At 27.3% G+C, this 19,631-nt stretch overlaps 4 protein-coding genes across 18 annotated transcripts in view; 2 read left to right on the plus strand and 2 right to left on the minus strand.

Annotated features, from left to right (window-relative positions):
• Positions 1-7,267, minus strand: part of LOC119600465 (cAMP-dependent protein kinase type II regulatory subunit) — a 49,174-nt gene extending 41,907 nt beyond the window's left edge. Inside the window, exons 1-2 of one of the 10 annotated variants that reach the window (XM_037950703.1) lie at positions 7,157-7,265; positions 4,663-4,723 (exon numbers count right to left, since the gene is read on the minus strand). The gene's annotated coding sequence lies outside the window, so the exon portion shown is untranslated. Of the gene's footprint in view, positions 1-4,662; positions 5,257-6,824; positions 6,842-7,013 lie in introns of those variants that run through there. The other 9 variants (XM_037950698.1, XM_037950700.1, XM_037950701.1 and 6 more) reach the window with 9 other exon arrangements.
• A 1,196-nt stretch (positions 7,268-8,463) lies between these two features.
• LOC119600457 (palmitoyltransferase ZDHHC15) lies at positions 8,464-14,523 on the plus strand. Of its 6 annotated transcripts, none has more exons than XM_037950673.1 (8): positions 8,470-8,627; positions 8,924-9,241; positions 9,319-9,440; positions 9,623-9,729; positions 9,900-10,137; positions 10,193-10,343; positions 10,407-10,536; positions 11,517-12,946. In XM_037950673.1, the coding sequence occupies exons 2-8, from the start codon at positions 9,109-9,111 to the stop codon at positions 11,896-11,898; spliced, it is 1,263 nt and encodes a 420-aa protein (XP_037806601.1). In that variant the 5' UTR covers positions 8,470-8,627; positions 8,924-9,108; the 3' UTR covers positions 11,899-12,946. The 6 variants fall into 6 exon arrangements, with proteins under 6 accessions (XP_037806606.1, XP_037806604.1, XP_037806601.1 ...); XM_037950675.1 differs by having other exon boundaries at positions 8,473-8,627; positions 8,928-9,241; XM_037950674.1 differs by having other exon boundaries at positions 8,476-8,730.
• Positions 14,524-15,249: 726 nt separating this feature from the next.
• Positions 15,250-17,706, minus strand: LOC119600471 (putative methyltransferase C9orf114). Its single transcript, XM_037950713.1, has 2 exons — positions 16,883-17,706; positions 15,250-16,297 (listed from the first exon to the last, which is right to left on the minus strand). The coding sequence occupies exons 1-2, from the start codon at positions 17,598-17,600 to the stop codon at positions 15,387-15,389; spliced, it is 1,629 nt and encodes a 542-aa protein (XP_037806641.1). The 5' UTR covers positions 17,601-17,706; the 3' UTR covers positions 15,250-15,386.
• Positions 17,707-17,782: 76 nt separating this feature from the next.
• On the plus strand, positions 17,783-19,509 carry LOC119600449 (activating signal cointegrator 1 complex subunit 1). The gene is made up of 5 exons (XM_037950660.1): positions 17,783-17,819; positions 17,884-18,055; positions 18,393-18,495; positions 18,554-18,973; positions 19,033-19,509. Exons 2-5 carry the CDS (start codon positions 17,899-17,901, stop codon positions 19,424-19,426), a joined length of 1,074 nt encoding a protein of 357 aa, XP_037806588.1. The 5' UTR covers positions 17,783-17,819; positions 17,884-17,898; the 3' UTR covers positions 19,427-19,509.
• The last annotated feature ends 122 nt before the right edge of the window (positions 19,510-19,631 follow it).

A 19,631-nucleotide genomic window follows, 5' to 3' on the forward strand; every position in this document is an offset into this window, starting at 1 on the left:
GTTTGTTTAGATGTATAACGAATACTTTGTACTTTGTATGTATGTATATCGAGAGTAATGTATATTAAGAAAATGTTTTCTTATTTACTTGTTTAGATACATACGTATCTATTTATCTAAATATTGCATTTGTATAATGAATGTATATATAAAAGTAAATTTAAAAATTATTTAAAAACTTTGTATCAAATTTGTTAATTAAAATTATTTAAAAATCAAAAAAAAATCAATTTCAAATCTTTGATACAAGTTTCTGTATTGCAACTCAATATTAAATCGGCCGAAAATATATTTTTAAAATAATTATAATCTTATCGCAATATTGTCTAGTGAGTATAGCATATCAACGCCGGTTTGCACCAACCACAATTCACTTTTTGTTTATTCTTTAGATTTGTATAAAATTAAACATTTTCTAATCTCTTTTTATACTTTTCTGTTTTTATTCTAGTTTGCTTGTTCTTATTTTTTTTTTAGATAAGTAGCAGACTAGATAAATAAATGTTACACAAAATTAAATTTGTATTAAATTTTTTTTGGTATTTTTATATAAAAAAGAAAACTTCTAGCAATTATTGACACATATGTATATAATTTATCATTTTAATTTAGTTTTTTTTTTAAGTACAGCCTCATACTTTAAGTGTATTCAATATTTTTAATAATATTTATGATGATCATATAAAATCGCATAAAACGAATTATCAGTTAGTGTATTCGTCTTATCAAAGTCGACTCTCATAAAAGCTAAAAATAATTAAAAACAAATTGTAGGGCACGGGAGTCAGCAAATGATTTCATTTGTTTTCTTTTTCTGTATTTAATGCCGACATTGAGCGTGTTTTTTTTGCTTGTTGTTAAAAGGGCGCGAAATATGTGTAATATGTACAAACTGAACCCAGTAGGAAATTCTGAAATATGTACTATACAAAATTCGATTTTATTCATGTTTTTATTTTGTAAATTTGAGATATAAGCAAAATCCTCAAAGCCCTATATTTACTACCCTATTTCTACATAGATCTCTAACTTTTAGCTTTAATCTATACTAATATTGCCTTTAATATATTGTTTATCTTTAGAAGATGTGGGGGTTTTAGGAATTGTGTTCATATTACTTTAATTTTGATATATGGGGGCTTTAGAAAATGAGAAATCTATAAATATAAGCTTTCAGAATATTATTCCAAAGTTGTCAAATTGAAACTTTATGGTACACATTTTGATTCAAAACTGTTTACCGGTTCAACACCTAATTTTCTTCTAACATTTATATCTTTCCCAATAGTATCTATTATGATTTAACGCTGTTCATCAAGCCTTCATCAAGCCTTATCAAGACAGAACATTTCAAGAATGTCTTCTTCTCTAATATTATCCTAACATTTATCTCCTTCCCTATAGTATCTAATATGATTTAACGTTGGACAAACGAGGATTTTACTCCTTTGTGTTTGCTGTTGCATAGGTATTCAGCGATTTCTATACTGGACACACCTTATCAAGAGAGAGCATTTCTAGAAGTTTAGCGCAATAGCTCCTACTCCTGGTCCCCATAAGATTTTAAAACTTATGTGCTTTTGGACCAACAACCGATGTTTTGATGCGAGAAAGTAACAAATTCAATAACACAGGCTAACAAAAATTGAAGAAAGTCGAGACCCAGAGACCAAAGTATATTTTTCTATAGGACTGAGCAGTATTAAATTCGAATCTGACTGATCTGGTGGTTAAAACAGTGTGGATAAAGTTGACATCATTCATCATTCTTTGAGATGGCTGAAACGTTATGCTTGCTTTCATATCAAGGCAAAATTTTAACTAAATTTAGATTCAGATCTCTCGTAGATGGGAGCTAAAATAACAGTGGACTTAACGGACTTTAGAAACAAAGATATAATCTCTCAGGTAAAACCTCTCAAATATAGACAAAGACAAAACTCTATTACTCAACATCAGTTAAATATTTTCGATTTATCGTTATCAAAATCATTATTGCAAAATAAGTTTGAATCAGGTGTCTCATTACACATTTTCTTCATTATTTTCGATTTTGATTAAAATTAATACTCAATATCAATTATAATAATTTAATAACAAATAAAATTGGCAAAAGTAATCCGCCACCCTCTTTTCTTATTGGCAAAAGTTTTATTATTTATTTATTTGTTTAATAAAATGTATGATTATTATTTGGATTTTGTTTTTGGGTAGGTATTGCACAACTTTATAAATGTATATGGGATGTGGATATGTCATGGTTAGGTTTACAAGGATGGCTCCCAACTAAAATTAAGAACATTAAATTTACAATTATCTTTATAGTATTTCCTTGTTAAATGTTATCAAAAGAAATATGGCTAGACTAGTTTATAGTTAACAATATTATAATAACCCTGCAGGAAATGAAGCGATAATTGTCTTAATGCCACTAGTACTAATACTAGAACAACAGACACTAGTACAAATTGGGTTAGAGTTTATATGAAAAAATACTAGTACTAGAAGTAGTTGAATGGCGCCACTTGTAGATTGATTTTTGTTTGACATGTGTTGGAAAAAATAATTTTTTTAAATTATTAAAATATAATTTTGAAACATTTTGCATAAAAAACGATATTTTCATACATATCCCTTCAAATGTGAGGATAAATAGTGCATGCAAATTTAGGTCCGGTTGCAGGCAAATCCCTATGTAAGTACGTCTATTAAATTTAAAAACTGCAGTAAGTTTAATATTTGTTTTATCGTACGGCAAATGTTTTTATAACGAAATGGAGATATATACCTGAAGGGAATTTTTGGACATAATGAAATCAATGATGGTGATACGGATAGAACCAGAATTTCTTCAAACTTTCATATTGAATTGTTAGGTAAATGTATTTACAACATTTGTTATTGTATCTTTAGAAATAAAACCTTATAAAAAACAAGTTGTGTAGTAATTTTCACTTGGAATTGTGCAGGAGGCTTTCAAAAGAGCAAAACCACCAATTATGGCGACTTTTTATGAATATTAGAACTAGTATCAAACTGGTTCTAAAGAACCCAATTGGGTCGAAGTGTACTAGTATAAGTCTAGAACTAATGGTACTAGTAATTTTTCAAACACACTCAATGTTAATTTGAGCATTATGATGGTATAGGAAAGTTTACAGTTGGGAACTAGTACTGGTGATTTTGGTACTAGTTAAATACTAGTTTGGTACTAGTTCCATTTCCTGCAGGGAACTGTTATTATATAATTGGTTGTCTCAACCACAATATGTTGAATACTTAAAAACATAAATATTAAAGTCAAAAATCCTTAGCATTATTTGGGGCCATATTAATAAAAGCATTTTGTATATCTACACATGCTATAATCATATTATTATTATTATGAATCAGTATGACGTTTGTCTGATATGTTTTATTACTATTATTGTTGTTGTTATAATTTAGATATGTACATATATTTAAAACGATGAGAGGGACTACGTAAATGTAGAATATTTTTTTTTTTGTATTTTTACTTATAAATATGTATGATAAAATAAAATAAGAAAAGATAGGAAAGATATGAAGAAGGCAAATAAAGCAAATAAATATGAAAAGTAAATAAATTTTAACTAATTTTATTACGAGTATATCTTTTAACTGAAATAAAAATAAATATAGTATTAGCCCAGCATTTCAAAAAAGATTCAATAGCTATGAAAATGGCAGTTATTTACTTTAACGTCTAAGCAGCTGATTTTACATGTTACGTCGCGATTGTCCTCTTTGTAAATATGAGTGAAGTCGTCTTTTTAGAGTCCCTATTGTAAACGAGAGCTTAAACAGTTATTACTGTACTTTCCTTAAGTAGTCTAGAGTATGGATACTTAGAAACTTAAGGGAAAAGGTTTATTGTCATATATTGACTCCTTTAGACTAACTTTCTACACATCTCTTTAGTCTATCGATTGGCTAAGGGTAATCCTAAGTGGTACATTAAATTGCTAGTTGGGGATTGCCTCTCCGAACTGTAAATGATATTGAAGACAGTCGTCAATTAAGTGTCTCTATTGTAAGTGAGAGTGAATACAGTCGTCACTTTTCTGTACCCAAGAAATCTAGAGGGTGGACACTTTAAAACTCAGGGGAAAAAGTTTATTGCCATGTATTGACTCATTTAGACAAGCTTTATGATCGCCTCTTTGTACTCTATGGAGTAAGAATTGAATTAAATTATGTAGTTACCAGGATAGTCAGTTCGCAAGTGGTAACCCGAAGCGGTAGATGAAATAGCTAGTTCGGGACTGTATTTCCGAACTACTGGCATACTTGTGTATGTTTATTTGGGTATGATGATGTTTACATGTTTACCTACACAAGTAAATAAGAAAGTTTACATAGTAAAGGTAAGTATTTGTGATGACCAGCCGTGTTGGAAATTAAACTTAGTTTTAAGAGATATTTGGTTCCTAAAAAGCGCCTTAAAAAGCAGATAGGATGTTTTTATACAACTAAATATTGAAAGTAAATTAAAAATGTCTAGTTTTGCTAGTAAATATAATAATTTATGTAAACATTCAATGATTTAATAATACACTCTTTAAAACTAATACTAAAACTCTACTCAAAACCAAAACATGAATTGTAATATAGACTTGGAGTAGTAAAAGAAAAACTTACCCTCTTAAAACTTGTATTCCCAGTTGATGAAAATGATGAACAAATTCCTACTATGTAGCAGCTGCTGTGATAGAGTTAAAGTTGTTTTATTTATTTTTAAAAATATATATTTTCACTTTTAAATTTTATTTTCTTTTTATTACTTATTTATTTATTTATTAACTTGTTTTAAATATAAAGAGTGGAAATTTTTCAAGTATTTTTCTAAATAATTTTTATGTTTCTTTTAATTGTTATCTATTTAAGGAATATTTATTAAAGTATTATTAGTTTAAGGTATTTTGTTTATAATCTTTTATACAATTAGAGACAGTAATTTCACTTTTTGTTACAGTTTTTTTCTTAAATGCACCATCGATCGATTAACTAAAAATATAAGTTTTGTGGGTATTCTTTTATATATTTCGTTTGGTTTTTTTTGTGTTAATTAAAAATATTAACAAAAAGTAAAGCAGAAGAAAAAGTTGAAGAATTTTTTTGATGTTTATTTTGTTTTTTTATTTAAATTAAATTGTATGTGTATGAGAGTGTAAGTTGCTTTTTTTTATTTTGTTGTTGTTGCTGTGGTCCAAATGATGACGACCCTGTTGATGGCTAACAAAAAATGAACAATGTTGAAAGAAATTTTTTTGATTTTTTCATAATAACTTGTTGTTTTTTATTTTTTTTATTATGGAAAATGTCTACAAGAACAATTTAAGGGGAAACGAAATGTTAATTTTCTTTTTTTCATTTTCCCGAATCTGTTTGTTCTTTTTGTGAATACATACATTTTCATTTATTTATAAATTTGAATAAAAAATACACATAAAATAGAAAATATTGTGAGGAAAAACAAATGTTAAAGATTGATATAGATATTTTTTTTATATATCTATATGAATTATATATTTTTATAGAAAAAAAGTAACTTTTGAAACTACATAAATATACTTTGTGTATTGTTGAATCTGTGCAAGAAAATATATTTAAGAAATTTCCGTATATGGTCTTCTTTGGATGATAATTTTTAAAAATTGTTTAATAATGGTGTTCATTATTATGATTTAAAACCTTTACTAGTCCTTACTATAGTGTTATGGTTTTGGTTAAATTTTCTATATTAAAATGGTAAATATTTCTTAGTATAGTCTTACAACATTGTAACTAATTTTTCAATAGGTATTAAAATATTATTCTGGATTTTCGAACATTCCAAAATGTTATTCTGTTTTATCGACTTGACCCATATACATTTCTCATAAACAGATCAATCTCATCCCCATAGTTAGTATTGTGTAAACACTATCTTACTATATATGTAGATGGATAAACGGATCCCACGTCCTTTTAAACGTAAAAAAATAAGTTTTAAATTGTTTTAGAAACGGTAACTTCTTTAGGGAATGAGCAATACAATAACGCTAATAAGAATATTATTTATTTTCAAATTTTATAACAAAATTTATTTTCGGTGCTACCGGTGCAGAAAACATCACAAACTATTTTATTTACATAACCATACCAACTTATTTAATAATTAATATTTCCAGTAATTATTTAAAATTTCTTATAAAAACTTGACAATTTTTGGTCCGTCCTATTTTACACAACGCACAAATTGACAAATAACCCTGATTGATACATAGATACCTACCTACATACATACATACGTACATAGAAATGTGATTCGATATAACTAACGGTATTACTGTTATAACAATAAATATACACAAATCGAAAAATAAAACATTTTTGGAGGTTATAGCCTTCAGTTTTCATTCATATAGAAATTCAAACAACAACGTCAAGCACTATAATACAATTTGAATTACTTATGTACATACATATAAAATGGATTGTATGTACGTATGTACTTACACCTACAATCAATCAATGACAACAATTTAAAACAATAAAAATTAAAAATTAGTTATTAACTTAATTCTTCACAAATAAAAAAATAAAAACAAAACTAAATAATTCTATTAATTTTAAGCATAATTTCTTTTCATTGATCCCAAACAACAAATTCCAAATAGATTTTAATTGTCAAAACGACGAACATTAAACAACCTCCCTCCGCCCTCTCAATAAATATGTATAAAATAGCAACAAAACATAAATGTAGAAGAAGAAAAACACCAACAACAACAAGTACTGCTCTGAAAAACCGAACGAACCGTTTTATTATTTCAATAGTTAGTTGAAAAAAAAAGAATATTGATTGTTTCACGCTCTTAAGTACAGGAGCAGGTAGTTAGGTACACATTTTTTCCAAAATAAAAGCTTTTTCACTTCACTACCACATTATATCAATCATCATGTGTTTTTTCTTTCTTTCTTTTTTGTAATTAACAAGTTATACATACAATTATTTTGTAAATATTTTTCCGTTAAAATTTATTTATTTTCTAAAATTATCAATTAAATTGTGTGTGAATCAATTTTTTTTTTTATTAAATTTATTAAGTAACCACTCAATACTAAAACATTTTTTTGCAAATACACATACTTTTTTTACTTTTGCTTTTTATTTAATTGATATTCGTAGACGATTACTTTATAAATGGTACGAATACCGAATCCTAAAAACCACTTCACTCAACGACTTCTCTACGACTGAAAAGTGAAGTAGGTGGATGTCAGTGCTGATAACAGTTATCAATAAAACCCGTCACGTCTGCTTAAAAAATCGCTAGAAAATATATAAATTGATTTTTGGAGAAAATTTTAGTGATTAATCACTAAAAATGTAAACCAGATTTACCTGACCTTTAATATACCTACATAATGCTTAAGTTTGTTTTACCTTATTCTTTATTTTTAAATAAATAATTTAATATATTGTTCGATTGTGTTCGTGTTATACAATGAGACATAATTGGATTTTTTTACACAACGGTTACTTGTGATAACGGTAAAAAACCATATATAAAGAAAATATCGCTAAATGATCATCATTGAAAACTAGAGATAATCGACAAATATCCAATTGGACAAGTGAGAACAATTGGCAGTAATGCCATATCATCAAATGAAGGCTTTGCAATATGGTATATTAACATTTAACCGTTATGTCAGATCGATTTAGTTTCCTTATTTTTATTTTTCCGAATAACTTGAACATCAAGTGAAACTGAAACAAAAAATATTTACCTTAAATCCTAAGGATTTATATCGCTTATTTGGAGTTTGCTTATTTGGAGTAAATCGGCATTTTAGTTTTCTTCAAATGTTTCAACACTAATAATCGCAAACATTTGATATGCGACTTTGACCTTTTGACAAACATTCGATTGTTCGAAATGCGATTAATAGAACACTAAAACCTCCACTTTGTTCTAATAAACTTTGTAGTTTGTTCATATTTGTTCAATTAGTATGAGTTTTGTCTTAAAATTTTGAAAAGGTTTTTAGAGGTTAATTCTAATTAAAAGAATCAGTTATCCATTCAATAATGGTCTCGATTTTGTTATTTTCAATAATCTTTTCAACACTCTTATTTTCTGGTTCACGAAAGATTTGATTCTGAGTCCATTGGTATACTTTAAGGTGGGTGTAGTATCAATATTTTTGGATGTTACAAGCACTCTAGTGTTGTAAATAAAAAATATAATATTGCATACATTTTCTTTGAAATAAATTAAAAATTACAAAAGTTATATCATATCCTTCGTTTTCTAACCAACAATTTAAATTTTAAAACATTTTAAAACACCACATCCGTTAAATAGCGCTTTTTATTACAAAAACACACACGTTGCCGTATTGTTAATACTTGTTTTAAGCAACACTGTTTACCTACTCCCCTTAAAAACTACTCTGTTATTTTTCTTTATAAAAATAAAACTTTTTTTGTGTGCAATTTGGTGAAAATAAAATTTTTTGATGTCGAATACAATAATAAATAATATTAAAATGTGTTAAAAAATAACAATAATAAAGCGATCGACAAAACCTACAACATTATAAGTTGTACTCATGTAGGAATCATAATTTAACAACAACTAATCCCGTCAAAAAATTGTAGAAATTGGAATACTATTTATCTTTTTTACTAAGAGAAAAAAATATAGCTTAAAAAAAGTAATAGAAATAATGATTAAACAATTTCAATAACTGTATAGTAGTCGTAATTTTAATCAAAAATAATAAAATGTTTTAATGGAAAAACTAATAATAACATTTCAATTTAGTGAAACACAGAGTTATTTTAAGTTTTTGTTTTTTATTGGATTTTTTTACTCAATGTGCATAATTTTTGATTTATTATCTTAAGATAGTACAAAATCTACCACTTTCCCCCTAAATACCTTTGTATGAATAAGTGATAATAGTGAAAGAAAACGCCACCTTGACGCACGATCTACCAATAAGATTATATAGCTGCCCAATAACAAAAACAACAACAACCGCAACATCAACGGAACCTCAACTCAACCCTCAACACCAATATCGGTGACCATGAGCAACTTTGAACGTAAAAAGACTACGCCCTGTGCGGGCTGCATGCAGGCTATTAAATGGGTACCAGTCATATTTATAGCTTCCGTCATTGTCTGGTCCTACTATGCCTATGTGGTACAATTATGTATACGTAAGTGTATTACAACAATTCTGGAATGCTAGTTAAGTTTATTTATAAATCTCGTTCTCATCTCATTTTCATTTCAGTTGCCATTGAAAACACATTTGAAAAAATAGTATTCCTTATATTCTATCACATCATTTGTGTATTATTCTTTTGGTCCTATTGGAGTACGGTTTTTACACCAGTAGGCATAGTACCTTCTAATGTAAGTTTCAACTGATGCAATGAATCAGCTAATTGTTGTTTATACAAAAAAGCATAGATAGTCAGTCAGTGCTTACAATTCAAGATAACAATTACTGATAAATGTTCAATATGATTACAAAGTTTAATTTTCATTATACATAATATATTTGATCTTGGTTTTTTGTTTTGCTTAATTTGCAGTGGCGCATACCAGAATCAGAAATAGAGAGACTTTTTAGAGCAGAAAGTCAAGAGCAACAGAAACGAATCTTGGAAAATTTCGCTAAAGATTTACCAGTAACAAATCGGTAAGACTTAATATAAACAAATTGAACTGCAAACGTCTTAGAAAAATAAAAACATTCTTATCATGCTTTGAACTTAAAAATGTGCATGTAATGATTTACGTTATAAATATAAAACAATAATCCTAAATAAGCAAAGAAACGAAAAAACTCATTAAATAATATATTTCCAGCACACTAAATGGCTCGGTACGCTTTTGTGATAAATGCAAAATTATTAAGCCCGATCGGGCACATCATTGTAGTGTTTGCGGTACATGTGTTCTAAAAATGGATCACCATTGTCCCTGGGTAAATAATTGTGTAAATTTTACCAATTATAAATTTTTTGTCTTGTTCCTCGGTTATGCACTACTATACTGCCTCTATGTGGCCTTAACATCGTTGGAGTACTTTATACGCTTTTGGAGGGTATGTAAAATGTAACCATACTTAATAATGTTCAATAATTGATAATGAAATCAAGACTGAATTTGATCAACAGGGTGAACTGACCTCAGGCATGGGACGTTTTCATATATTGTTTTTATTTTTTGTTTCCATAATGTTTGCCATTAGTTTGGTCAGCTTATTTGGTTATCACATCTATTTGGTATTGATGAATCGTACTACACTGGGTGAGTAAAATTAGAAAGGGAAATAGTTTAGAGTTTAGAGTGTAATATTTTGTTTATTTACAGAAGCTTTTCGTGCTCCCATATTTCGTATTGGTGGTGCGGATAAAAACGGTTTTAATTTAGGCAAATATGCCAATTTTCAAGAAGTTTTTGGTGATAATTGGAAGTTATGGTTTTTACCAGTTTATACCAGGTAATTTAAAAAACTTATATTTTATTGTTTCTTTGTGTGTTTCTATTAACTTATTGATGTGTTTGCTTTAGTTGGTAGAATGTTTTAAATTTATTTTAATACTTTTTTTAAACCAAAACTAATGTACATATTATAAAAAAGGAAGATATATTTGGCTGTTGTATCTTTTATATAACAGTATATTTGACCTTTCAGAAAATCGAATCTGAATCTTTAGTAATAATTTTGAAATTGATGTTTTCCGAAAAAGCTTTTGTGTGAAATATAATTTACACTGATGGCAAGAATTAAGATTCATTCTTATAATTAAAAGGAATTATTTCATTTAAATAAAAAACTAAATTTGTTAAAAAGTCATTCATTGTTTTCTGCATGATGTTATGAAGGAATCTAAAGCTATTTTTATAGTCTTACAAATCACAAAATACATGATACCTACAAAATAATTTTTATTATATTTATTTTCATTAAAAAAAAAAAAAAAACATTTGTGTTATGTCCGTAACTAAGTTAATTTTTTCATTTCATAACAATTATTTTGGTTTTTATTTATTTTGTTTGTTTGTATTTCTATTTTTCTTTAAGTATTTATAATTTTGGCAAATTAAAAGCATTTGCTTATATACGTTATTAATTGCATCAACTAAAAAAAGAAATTTTATAAACTTTTCTAAACTTTTAACACACAACGTTTTAGACTCAAAATTCTAAAACATAAAATGTGCATCAATCAACATAAGATAAATGTAAATAGCAAATGATTAAAAATTCTAACCCCGGCTTCTTAATTTGTTTGTTAAAATTAACACATTTAAAATATTTAAATTTGAATAACACGATACGAATCAAATTAAAATTGCGTTTAGCAAAATAATATCAATTGAAATAAATTTTAATTTAATATTAATAATAACAAAGACGATTGATTCACTACCATTTTCCACAAACATCTCTTCTCCTTCTAATTCTCTCTAACATAGTATGGGTGATGGTCGGCAATATCCAACGTCAAATCAACAACATTTAAGTCCCACATCGTACCATTCAATGGATGATACAAGAAACCGTCCAGAACTACAGCCCACAGATAAACTAATCAATACTGCCACAACAGATGCATTAATGACCTCTCCTAAAAATGACGATCAACATCTGTCAACAATTGTTATTGATATGAATCATGATCAACATGATCTCAACAATTCTAATGGTGGTGTTGTTGGTGGCGAAGGTGTTGTTACACCTAATGGCAATGTTATCCTTAATATGGATATGTTAAATGCTAACAATACAACGAATTTTGATACAAACAGTAATTCAACAGCTGTAAATAATGTTGTTGAAATACATGCCAGAACATGAAATTAGTTATTTTTTTTGTTTTTGTTTAAGAAAAATTAAAACTAAATTTAACTTTGTGCATTTATAATGAACGATTAGAGTGTTATTATAACGGTAACATAACATTTTTTGATTTTAGTTTTGTTTTTTTTATTATTATCATAATTTTACTGTACACACTTATAAAGCTTTCTAAAGTAGTTGCTAAAAAAATAACGATTTTTTTTAATTTATAAGTATTTTCCCCCTTTTTTACCATTTTGTAATGTAACCTTTCCAAACTTTCTATTATCATTATGCATTTTTTATCATTAATGTCTTAATTTATCATTTATAAACATATTTTATTTAAATATGAACATAAATAGTTTTTTTTTTTCATTTTTAAGCAGCTTTTAAATTACATATTTTTAATAAAAATTATATTAATTTCATTTTAAAACAAGTATGTAATAGGAATATGTATGTATGAGTACATACTTGCATATCCTTTATCAAGGTATGTAAAAAAGGAACGATTGGTAAATAATTTTGAAAATATTGCCTTAATAAACAGAAGTGGCAATTTAGATTTCAAAATGGGTCCAGTTTAGGTGTAATATGGGCGCATAACAATATTGTATTGCTCTTTAAGAACCCAATAAATTGATTTGCAATAAAAGATCGAAGTCATATATATTCAAATATATATGTTTTTAAAAGTGATATATTTATGGATCTACAACCACATCACCTTGGTGGACAAAAAAAAGCATTTCCAAGCTCTTTATAAACTACAAAGATGTAAGTTTTAAGAGTTAAGACTGTATTGAGATTGTTTTTCGGGACCAAAACAAATACATACTTGTTTTATTACTATTTTTTTATTGAGAATGAAAATTAATTGTTTTATTTTATAGTTAGTTATTGTAGTAATAAAAGATTATAATAATTGTCACACTGTAATTAAATAGTAAACTTATTTTCTTGTAATTTGTTTAAATAGAGTATTAATTATAAAATGAAACAGCATGTTAATTAATTTTTGGCAATACATTTTTTTACACATACCTATAGGTAATAATAAATAAATATAAATATAAACAATTTTTTAAATTGCTAAGTGTTTTTTACACTTTTTTTAATTATTTATTTGTTAAAATTGAAAAAAAACAAAACGAAATATTTTTAATAAAAAAAAACTTTAAAATGACAAAAGAAACTGTTTTTAATTTGCCAAAATTTTGCAACATTTCAATTATTTGTTTAATCGCTAATAACTTTCATTAAAATTTTTTTAGCTTTGGTGATGGCATAAGTTATCCGATGCGTCATTGTGAAGAAGATACTGAAACTTTATTGGGTAATCATGCTGATACCAGAATTGATATGGAAGATGAAATTGATATATTCCCAGAGACGAGATTTCATGATAGTATAATACCATAGTTAATATTGACCGAAGACAATGTAGCCACCTATTATATATGATCAAAATAATTGAAGGACTTAATGCAATGATATTACTCTCTTCGAAAATACCTTAACTAACCACAGAAAGAGAGAGAGAGAGAGCAAGAAAGTTGCAAAAGTATTTACATGTATGTAAGTATTTATTTTAAGTATTGTTGTTTGTGTAACAAAAATTGTTTAGAAATCGAAGAAATATATATGAATTGTTGTAATTTTCAAAGATTTATACATATATTGGTGGTTACATTACAATTTACGACTATATAAACGTAGAACCAACCCCATAACAAATACAAATAACACAAAGTTTTCTATTTGTAACTTAACTGCATACACAAATGTAGGATTTTTTGTTAAGTAATTTGAAATTAAAGTTAAAGTTTAATTTCAATAATTTTTTTCTTATAGAAAAATTTAGCAAACAACTAAATAAAAAAAAAATAATAATTAAAAAAAACATTTGTTATAGATTGTATATAATTAATACCTCATGTAAACAAAAACCAAAATGTGCAAATTGAAAAAAAAAAGAAAAACAAAATAGAAAACAGCCTTTTATAAATAAATATATTTAAAATTAAGTTTAATATTTAACAAAAATAGAAAAAAATGGGAAAACTATAAAATCCTTACTGCTTCAACGATCGATTGTCATTATAAGTAAATAACTATTTTTAGGCTAAATTTTTTAATTTCTTATTGAGAAATATTCAAAATTAAATTAAAAAAAAAAAACAAAAAATACAAATTAATGTTGTTGCGTCATATTTTATAACGAGTCAAAAGGTTACATTATAATTATAAATTCATAAATTTATAATTATACTTTAATATTTTATCAAATATAAGAATTAAATGTTAAGAAACAAATTCTGTATAGCTAAATAAAATCTTTAATGTGGTTTAGAAAATAATTTAAATGAACATGACAGTCATGTTGTCAGCCTCTGTGTGTCACGTATGAATACTATTTATGGAATGTTATTGAAAATTAAGAGCATTTCAAAAACTCTATATATTTTTTAATATAATGTATTATTTTGTTTCAAAATAAAAATTGTATAAATTTGTTAAATTTAATTGAAAAATATTGAAATTGTTTAAACAATTAATCTTATACATTTTAGAAATAATGTTTTAGTAAGAAAGTATATAAGAGATTGTAGAACATCTTGGTAAAAAGGGTTAATTAGTTTTAAATTTTTTTTTTTTTAATTTTTATGGATATTTGCAATGTTAAATGCAATTAATCATATTTATTCAAAATATTTAGTTTTTATCAAAATTTTTAAATTTTCATGAAAATTTTGAATTTTTGGTAAAAATTTGAATTTTCAGGAAAATTTTAATTTAATTAGTTTCGAATTTTTAAATTTAAATTTTTTTGATGAAAATTTTGTATTTTGTAATTTTGTAAAATATTTAATTTTTATCAAAAATTTAAAATTTTTAGAGAAAATTTAAATTTTTAGTAAAAATTTGAATTTTCAGGAAAATTTTGAAAAAATGGCAAAAAGTTGAGTTTTTAGAAAAATTAATTAGAAAATTTTTAACTTTTAATTTTTTGTAAAATATTTCAATTTTATCAAAATTTTAAATTTTTAGTAAAATATTGAATTTTATCCATTTTTTTATTTATTGAGAATTTTTTTTAATTTCTTTAGTATTTGAAGAATTCTAGTACGAAACACTTAATTAAACAATTTTTTAATAAACATCACAAAGAATAAAAAACAATCAAAATAAAATCTCTTTTTAAATTTTTTCATAAAGTATAAAAAAAACATCAAGACAATAAACCCATACTCTACATACATACAAACATTTTTATGCAAAATTGATTTAACAAATTTATGAAATTTTTGCCAGCTGTTAAATTTAAAAAAAAATGCTCTTATGGAAACCAGTTTGAAAAAAATGAAGTGATGATTAAATGTACTGAATAGATTAAAATAAATGTAAAAGGAAATACTATTTATTGTTGTTGTTGTTTAATTTAACTTTATTTTTGTATTTCTAACATACAAATTATAATATTTCATTTAAAAAAATTTAGCTTAGTCGAATCTACTTAAGTCATCATCAGACGGTTTGTTTTTGGGAGAGTTCATTTTTAATTTTTCGGCTGTTACAACACCAAAAACGACATCATCATAATTATTAACTTTTGAAACGGGTATTTTTTCTGTCTTTACAAAGGGATTTCTGATTTTTTTAGGTACAAACGGCACTACCTCAAAATCTGCATCATTATTATCGTTATCATTATTAATGTCTGAAACGTTTGCTTCTTCTGTTTTATTGAAAGGATTTTTCTTGCTTTTCTTTTCTTTTTTAACAACAGGTTCACTAGCTGTTGTAATCTCTTCGGTTAGTTGTTGTATAGGTTTTTCTGGTTTGATTTGTTTTTCCGCTACTTCCTCAATTTTAGCTTGTTTTTCTTCCAAACGTTTACGTTTCTTAGCCATTTTAGTCTCTCCCGGTCTTGGTATTATACCACCCGTATCTTCACTGCGTGGTAAAGCCTCTTTAATAAGTTCTTCTTCCACATCCTCGTGTTGAGGATTTAGCTTTTCCTGTATGGCTGCCATAGCTATAAGAATCGCTTCTTCGGTTCTTATAGTACGTGAGCCTTGTTTGGGTAACACATTGATGTAATTATCGAATAATAGTTCGGGGTCATCTACATCTAATTTATCATCGTTGGATAAGGCTGATTCCAAACCCTGTAGACCGCCAAATACCAAGAGTACATGGTTAAATTGTAGGGATTTTGCTGGTATTTCCTGAACATTAGCACCACGATCAGAGGTACCAATTGTTAAATCATAGCCACCAGGATAAGGTGATTTCGTAAATATATCCGACATAGTATGTGCAATGCGTACAGTGTAACCCCAATAGACACCTGTTTCACGGCGTGGTTCGTCCGGACTGACAATGGTTCCTCTTTGTTTGCGTACGTGTTCTATATATTTTTGTATAATTTTAAAATAGGAATTATTAAGCAAAAAGTTTTCACTTTGTTTGAATTTTTTTTTTTTTTGATACCGATTTTTATTACATTTTATTTTGGACCCATACTCATAATAAAATTTGCTTATTTTCCCTATTCATTACTAAATTTAAAAAATAATTATTTAAATATTTAGTCAATGAAACCTAAAATACAATGTATAGTCAAAACCTGTGTAATTTTTATATGAAAACAGATCCGTAAATAGTACTACAATTAAGCAAATAGCGAAAATATTTTGATCACCTCAATGTTCTACAATGGCTGTGGCTCCATACCATTCATATTTATGTGAAACAACTATAAATGTTATAATCTTGATCTTAAGGTAAATATTGCTCGTTTGTTATATATTTTACTGAAAAAATCCTATACCCTCTTATAAACTTTACTCGTTTGGCCAAAAATTAAAAACATTATAAATGGCAACCTACAAATTAGTGCCTCATTTGGGAAATTATTTTCTTCTTTTATCACAAAATTAAAAATAACATCTTTTACTACCCCTTATTCTAAAAATTAAAATGTTTTACTCACCTTTAGTATCATCCAATTTTACCGTTACTCTCAAACCAGCCGTTAGAGCTTTATTAACCAATACATCATTTAAAAGACCAACATTGACATAAGAATGACCGGGTTTCGCTTGTTTTTCCGTTACAATACCTTCACGATAACGGAAAATATTTTGTTGACGCAAATGATGAGGTGCATCCAGAGGATTTAATAAACCGGAATATTTTAGATCTTTATGCAAAGGAAAGAAGAATTTGCGTAAATATTGGGGACATTCCAAGTACTGTAGAATGCGGGCCAGTTGTAGACAACTACTGCGCACAGTATGTGAAGTATCATCGGCTGCGTCTTCATCATCAGCATCATAGTTACGTTTTGTCTCACGAGCGGTGGCCAAACCAATATCATCGAATACAATAACTTCATTTACCCTATAGATGCAAGCAGCTCTGGCTATTTGACCAGCCACATATGTTCGCAATTCCACAGATTGGGCATTTTCCAATATTGAACCAGGCACCGCTATTGAGACGGTAGAGGGATTTGGTTTCTTTTCCGTTGATTTATTCGTTGTCGTTAATTCCTTTTCCTGCTTTTCTTTTTCTAGAGTTTGTTTCTTTTCCAACTCTCTCAGTAGCTTTTCTTGTTTGCGTTGTTTTTTCAATGCTTTACGTTCTTCGTTTATCTTTTTCCATGACTTATGGACTTCGGTGGGTTTAGCTGTATTCACTGAAATCATTTTTTCGTCATTTAACTATTATTTTTTGTTAATATTTATTAAATTTCTTCTTTTTAATTTTACTGCACGTGTTCACAACAATTGAAAAAAATAATAAAATGAAAACAAATGAATTATTAGAGTTGCCACACTTCAATTAAATGTTTACAATTGTCTGGCAGTTTTGAAAAACAGCTGTAAATTGTTTGTTGGCAAATTGCTATTGAATCACCCTGTATTGTAGTTGATTTGTTTTTATTAGTTGATGTATACAGATTTTGTTTAATCCGAAGTTTCTTTCCAGAAATTATTCCTAAATATGAGCCGAGAAGTTTTAGCGCCTCCATTGATGCGTATGGGACCGAATCGTTGTTATCGTGTAAATTTGATACATGAGGATTTTAGTAGCCAATATGGAGCTTCTCTGGGATCCCAACAACAGGCTCAAGCAGCTAGTAAAACTTATGCCGAGGAAGGTAAATTGGAATGGATATAATAGCTAGGAGTTGTGATATTCAAGTCAGTAACGTAAATTTTGAGATATGGCAGTTTATTTAACAATTAACCAACACAAGGGCCGTTTGCAAAGAAACAGTCATAAGTCTGAATATGAGTTTGATCTAAAAACCAATTGACAACCGAAACCGTCATTCAATTATCAATTCCCTCTATATTTTATGGAATTGTATGCGAATTAAAGATTTACTAAAAATTTCCCCAAAACAAGTAGATTTCCGAAATGTTTAAAATAGTGTTTTCTTTAGCCACAATTCTTAAAAGTAAATTCTATTTTGTATATTTTTCTCTCTGTAGATCTCTATGGAGAAGATTACAATGATGAATTAGACGCTGAAGTAGATTGCCAAATTGAAGAAACCCAAAATGGCATGTTTAAACTACCCATACATGTGGCCTCGTAAGTTATAGTTAATAAATTTAACTTCTATTATTTTACTAACAATTTAAATTCAAAGATCATTTTATGGTGGTATAATTGGTCATAAAGGATCGACGAAACGGCGTATTGAAACAGAAGCACAATGTGACATTACTATACCGCAAAGAAATGCCACACAAAAGCAATCAAATTCAAAAATTATTATTAAAGCGAAAACAAGAAATAACGTTTTATCGGCAAGGCGAAAAATACAATTACTTTTGACTTCACTGCGTAAGCGAATGGCACCGACACATTTCTATGGAATAGCTTTGAATTTTGGTGAAATACAAGAAAAATTTATAGATTTAAGAAAACAAATTATGTCGGCCGAAATAGCTGGTATTGAAGAGTCAATATTTCAAAGTGAAAACTCGATACATTTAACATTTGGCACCTGTGTTCTAATGGACGAGGTGGAAAGAACAAGAGCCATGGAGATATTGCAAAGTTGCCGGTAATGTTATTTCATATATTCGGTAATAAATATTGTAATGTGGTTTTGGCTTATTTTAGAGAATTTCTTACTGATTTAAAGCCTCCCTTTACGGTGCGCGTTTCGGGCTTGGAAATTATGAATGATGATCCCAGTTCGGTGCGTGTTTTATATGCCTTAGTGGAGTCCCCAGAACTGCAAATATTTGCAGATCGCTGTTTCCAACGTTTCAATCAGAGCGGCTTCGGATTTGACGATTTTGATCGCGGCAATGTAAAACTACATATGACCGTTATGAATAATCGTTATCGCAATTCAGATGCTAAAAGTTTCGATGCTCGAGAAATTTTAAAACGCTGGAGTAATTTTGATTTTGGCACCGCTCAATGCAATGAGCTGTTATTGTGTGTTATAGGCGGTTCTGCCAAGGATACAAGTGTTTTTTATAAAATCACAGATTCTATGAAATTTTAAATTTGATATTTAAATTTCCCTAAATATTGCATTAATGTAAAAATACCACTGAAATTAAATAAAAATTTTCTTTAGTATAAATATTTAGTCATTTCTTTTTATTACACATAAAACTGTTTGCAAAACAGTTTAGTTTTTTATTATTTTATTTTATTACATCGTGAAACTTAATTTACAATTTATATGTTTTATTCTTATTTTTTGT

The sequence above is a fragment of the Lucilia sericata genome, unplaced genomic scaffold (assembly GCF_015586225.1).
Source record: "Lucilia sericata isolate MDLA Ls3-8-SP2 unplaced genomic scaffold, ASM1558622v1 Contig000115F_arrow, whole genome shotgun sequence".
NCBI classification, from domain to species: Eukaryota; Metazoa; Arthropoda; class Insecta; order Diptera; family Calliphoridae; genus Lucilia; species Lucilia sericata.

Excerpts from the sequence above, each read along its gene's own strand:
- LOC119600449 (XM_037950660.1), top strand. The coding sequence starts at position 17,899 with ATGAGCCGAGAAGTTTTAGCGCCTCCATTGATGCGTATGGGACCGAAT. Across the intron at positions 18,056-18,392 it reads TAAAACTTATGCCGAGGAAG|ATCTCTATGGAGAAGATTAC; the intron begins GTAAATTGGAAT and ends TTCTCTCTGTAG. Across the intron at positions 18,974-19,032 it reads GAGATATTGCAAAGTTGCCG|AGAATTTCTTACTGATTTAA; the intron begins GTAATGTTATTT and ends GGCTTATTTTAG.
- LOC119600471 (XM_037950713.1), bottom strand. The coding sequence starts at position 17,600 with ATGATTTCAGTGAATACAGCTAAACCCACCGAAGTCCATAAGTCATGG. Across the intron at positions 16,298-16,882 it reads AAAATTGGATGATACTAAAG|AACACGTACGCAAACAAAGA; the intron begins GTGAGTAAAACA and ends AAAAATATATAG.
- LOC119600457 (XM_037950673.1), top strand. The coding sequence starts at position 9,109 with ATGAGCAACTTTGAACGTAAAAAGACTACGCCCTGTGCGGGCTGCATG. Across the intron at positions 9,441-9,622 it reads TAGGCATAGTACCTTCTAAT|TGGCGCATACCAGAATCAGA; the intron begins GTAAGTTTCAAC and ends CTTAATTTGCAG. Across the intron at positions 10,537-11,516 it reads TTTTTACCAGTTTATACCAG|TATGGGTGATGGTCGGCAAT; the intron begins GTAATTTAAAAA and ends TCTCTAACATAG.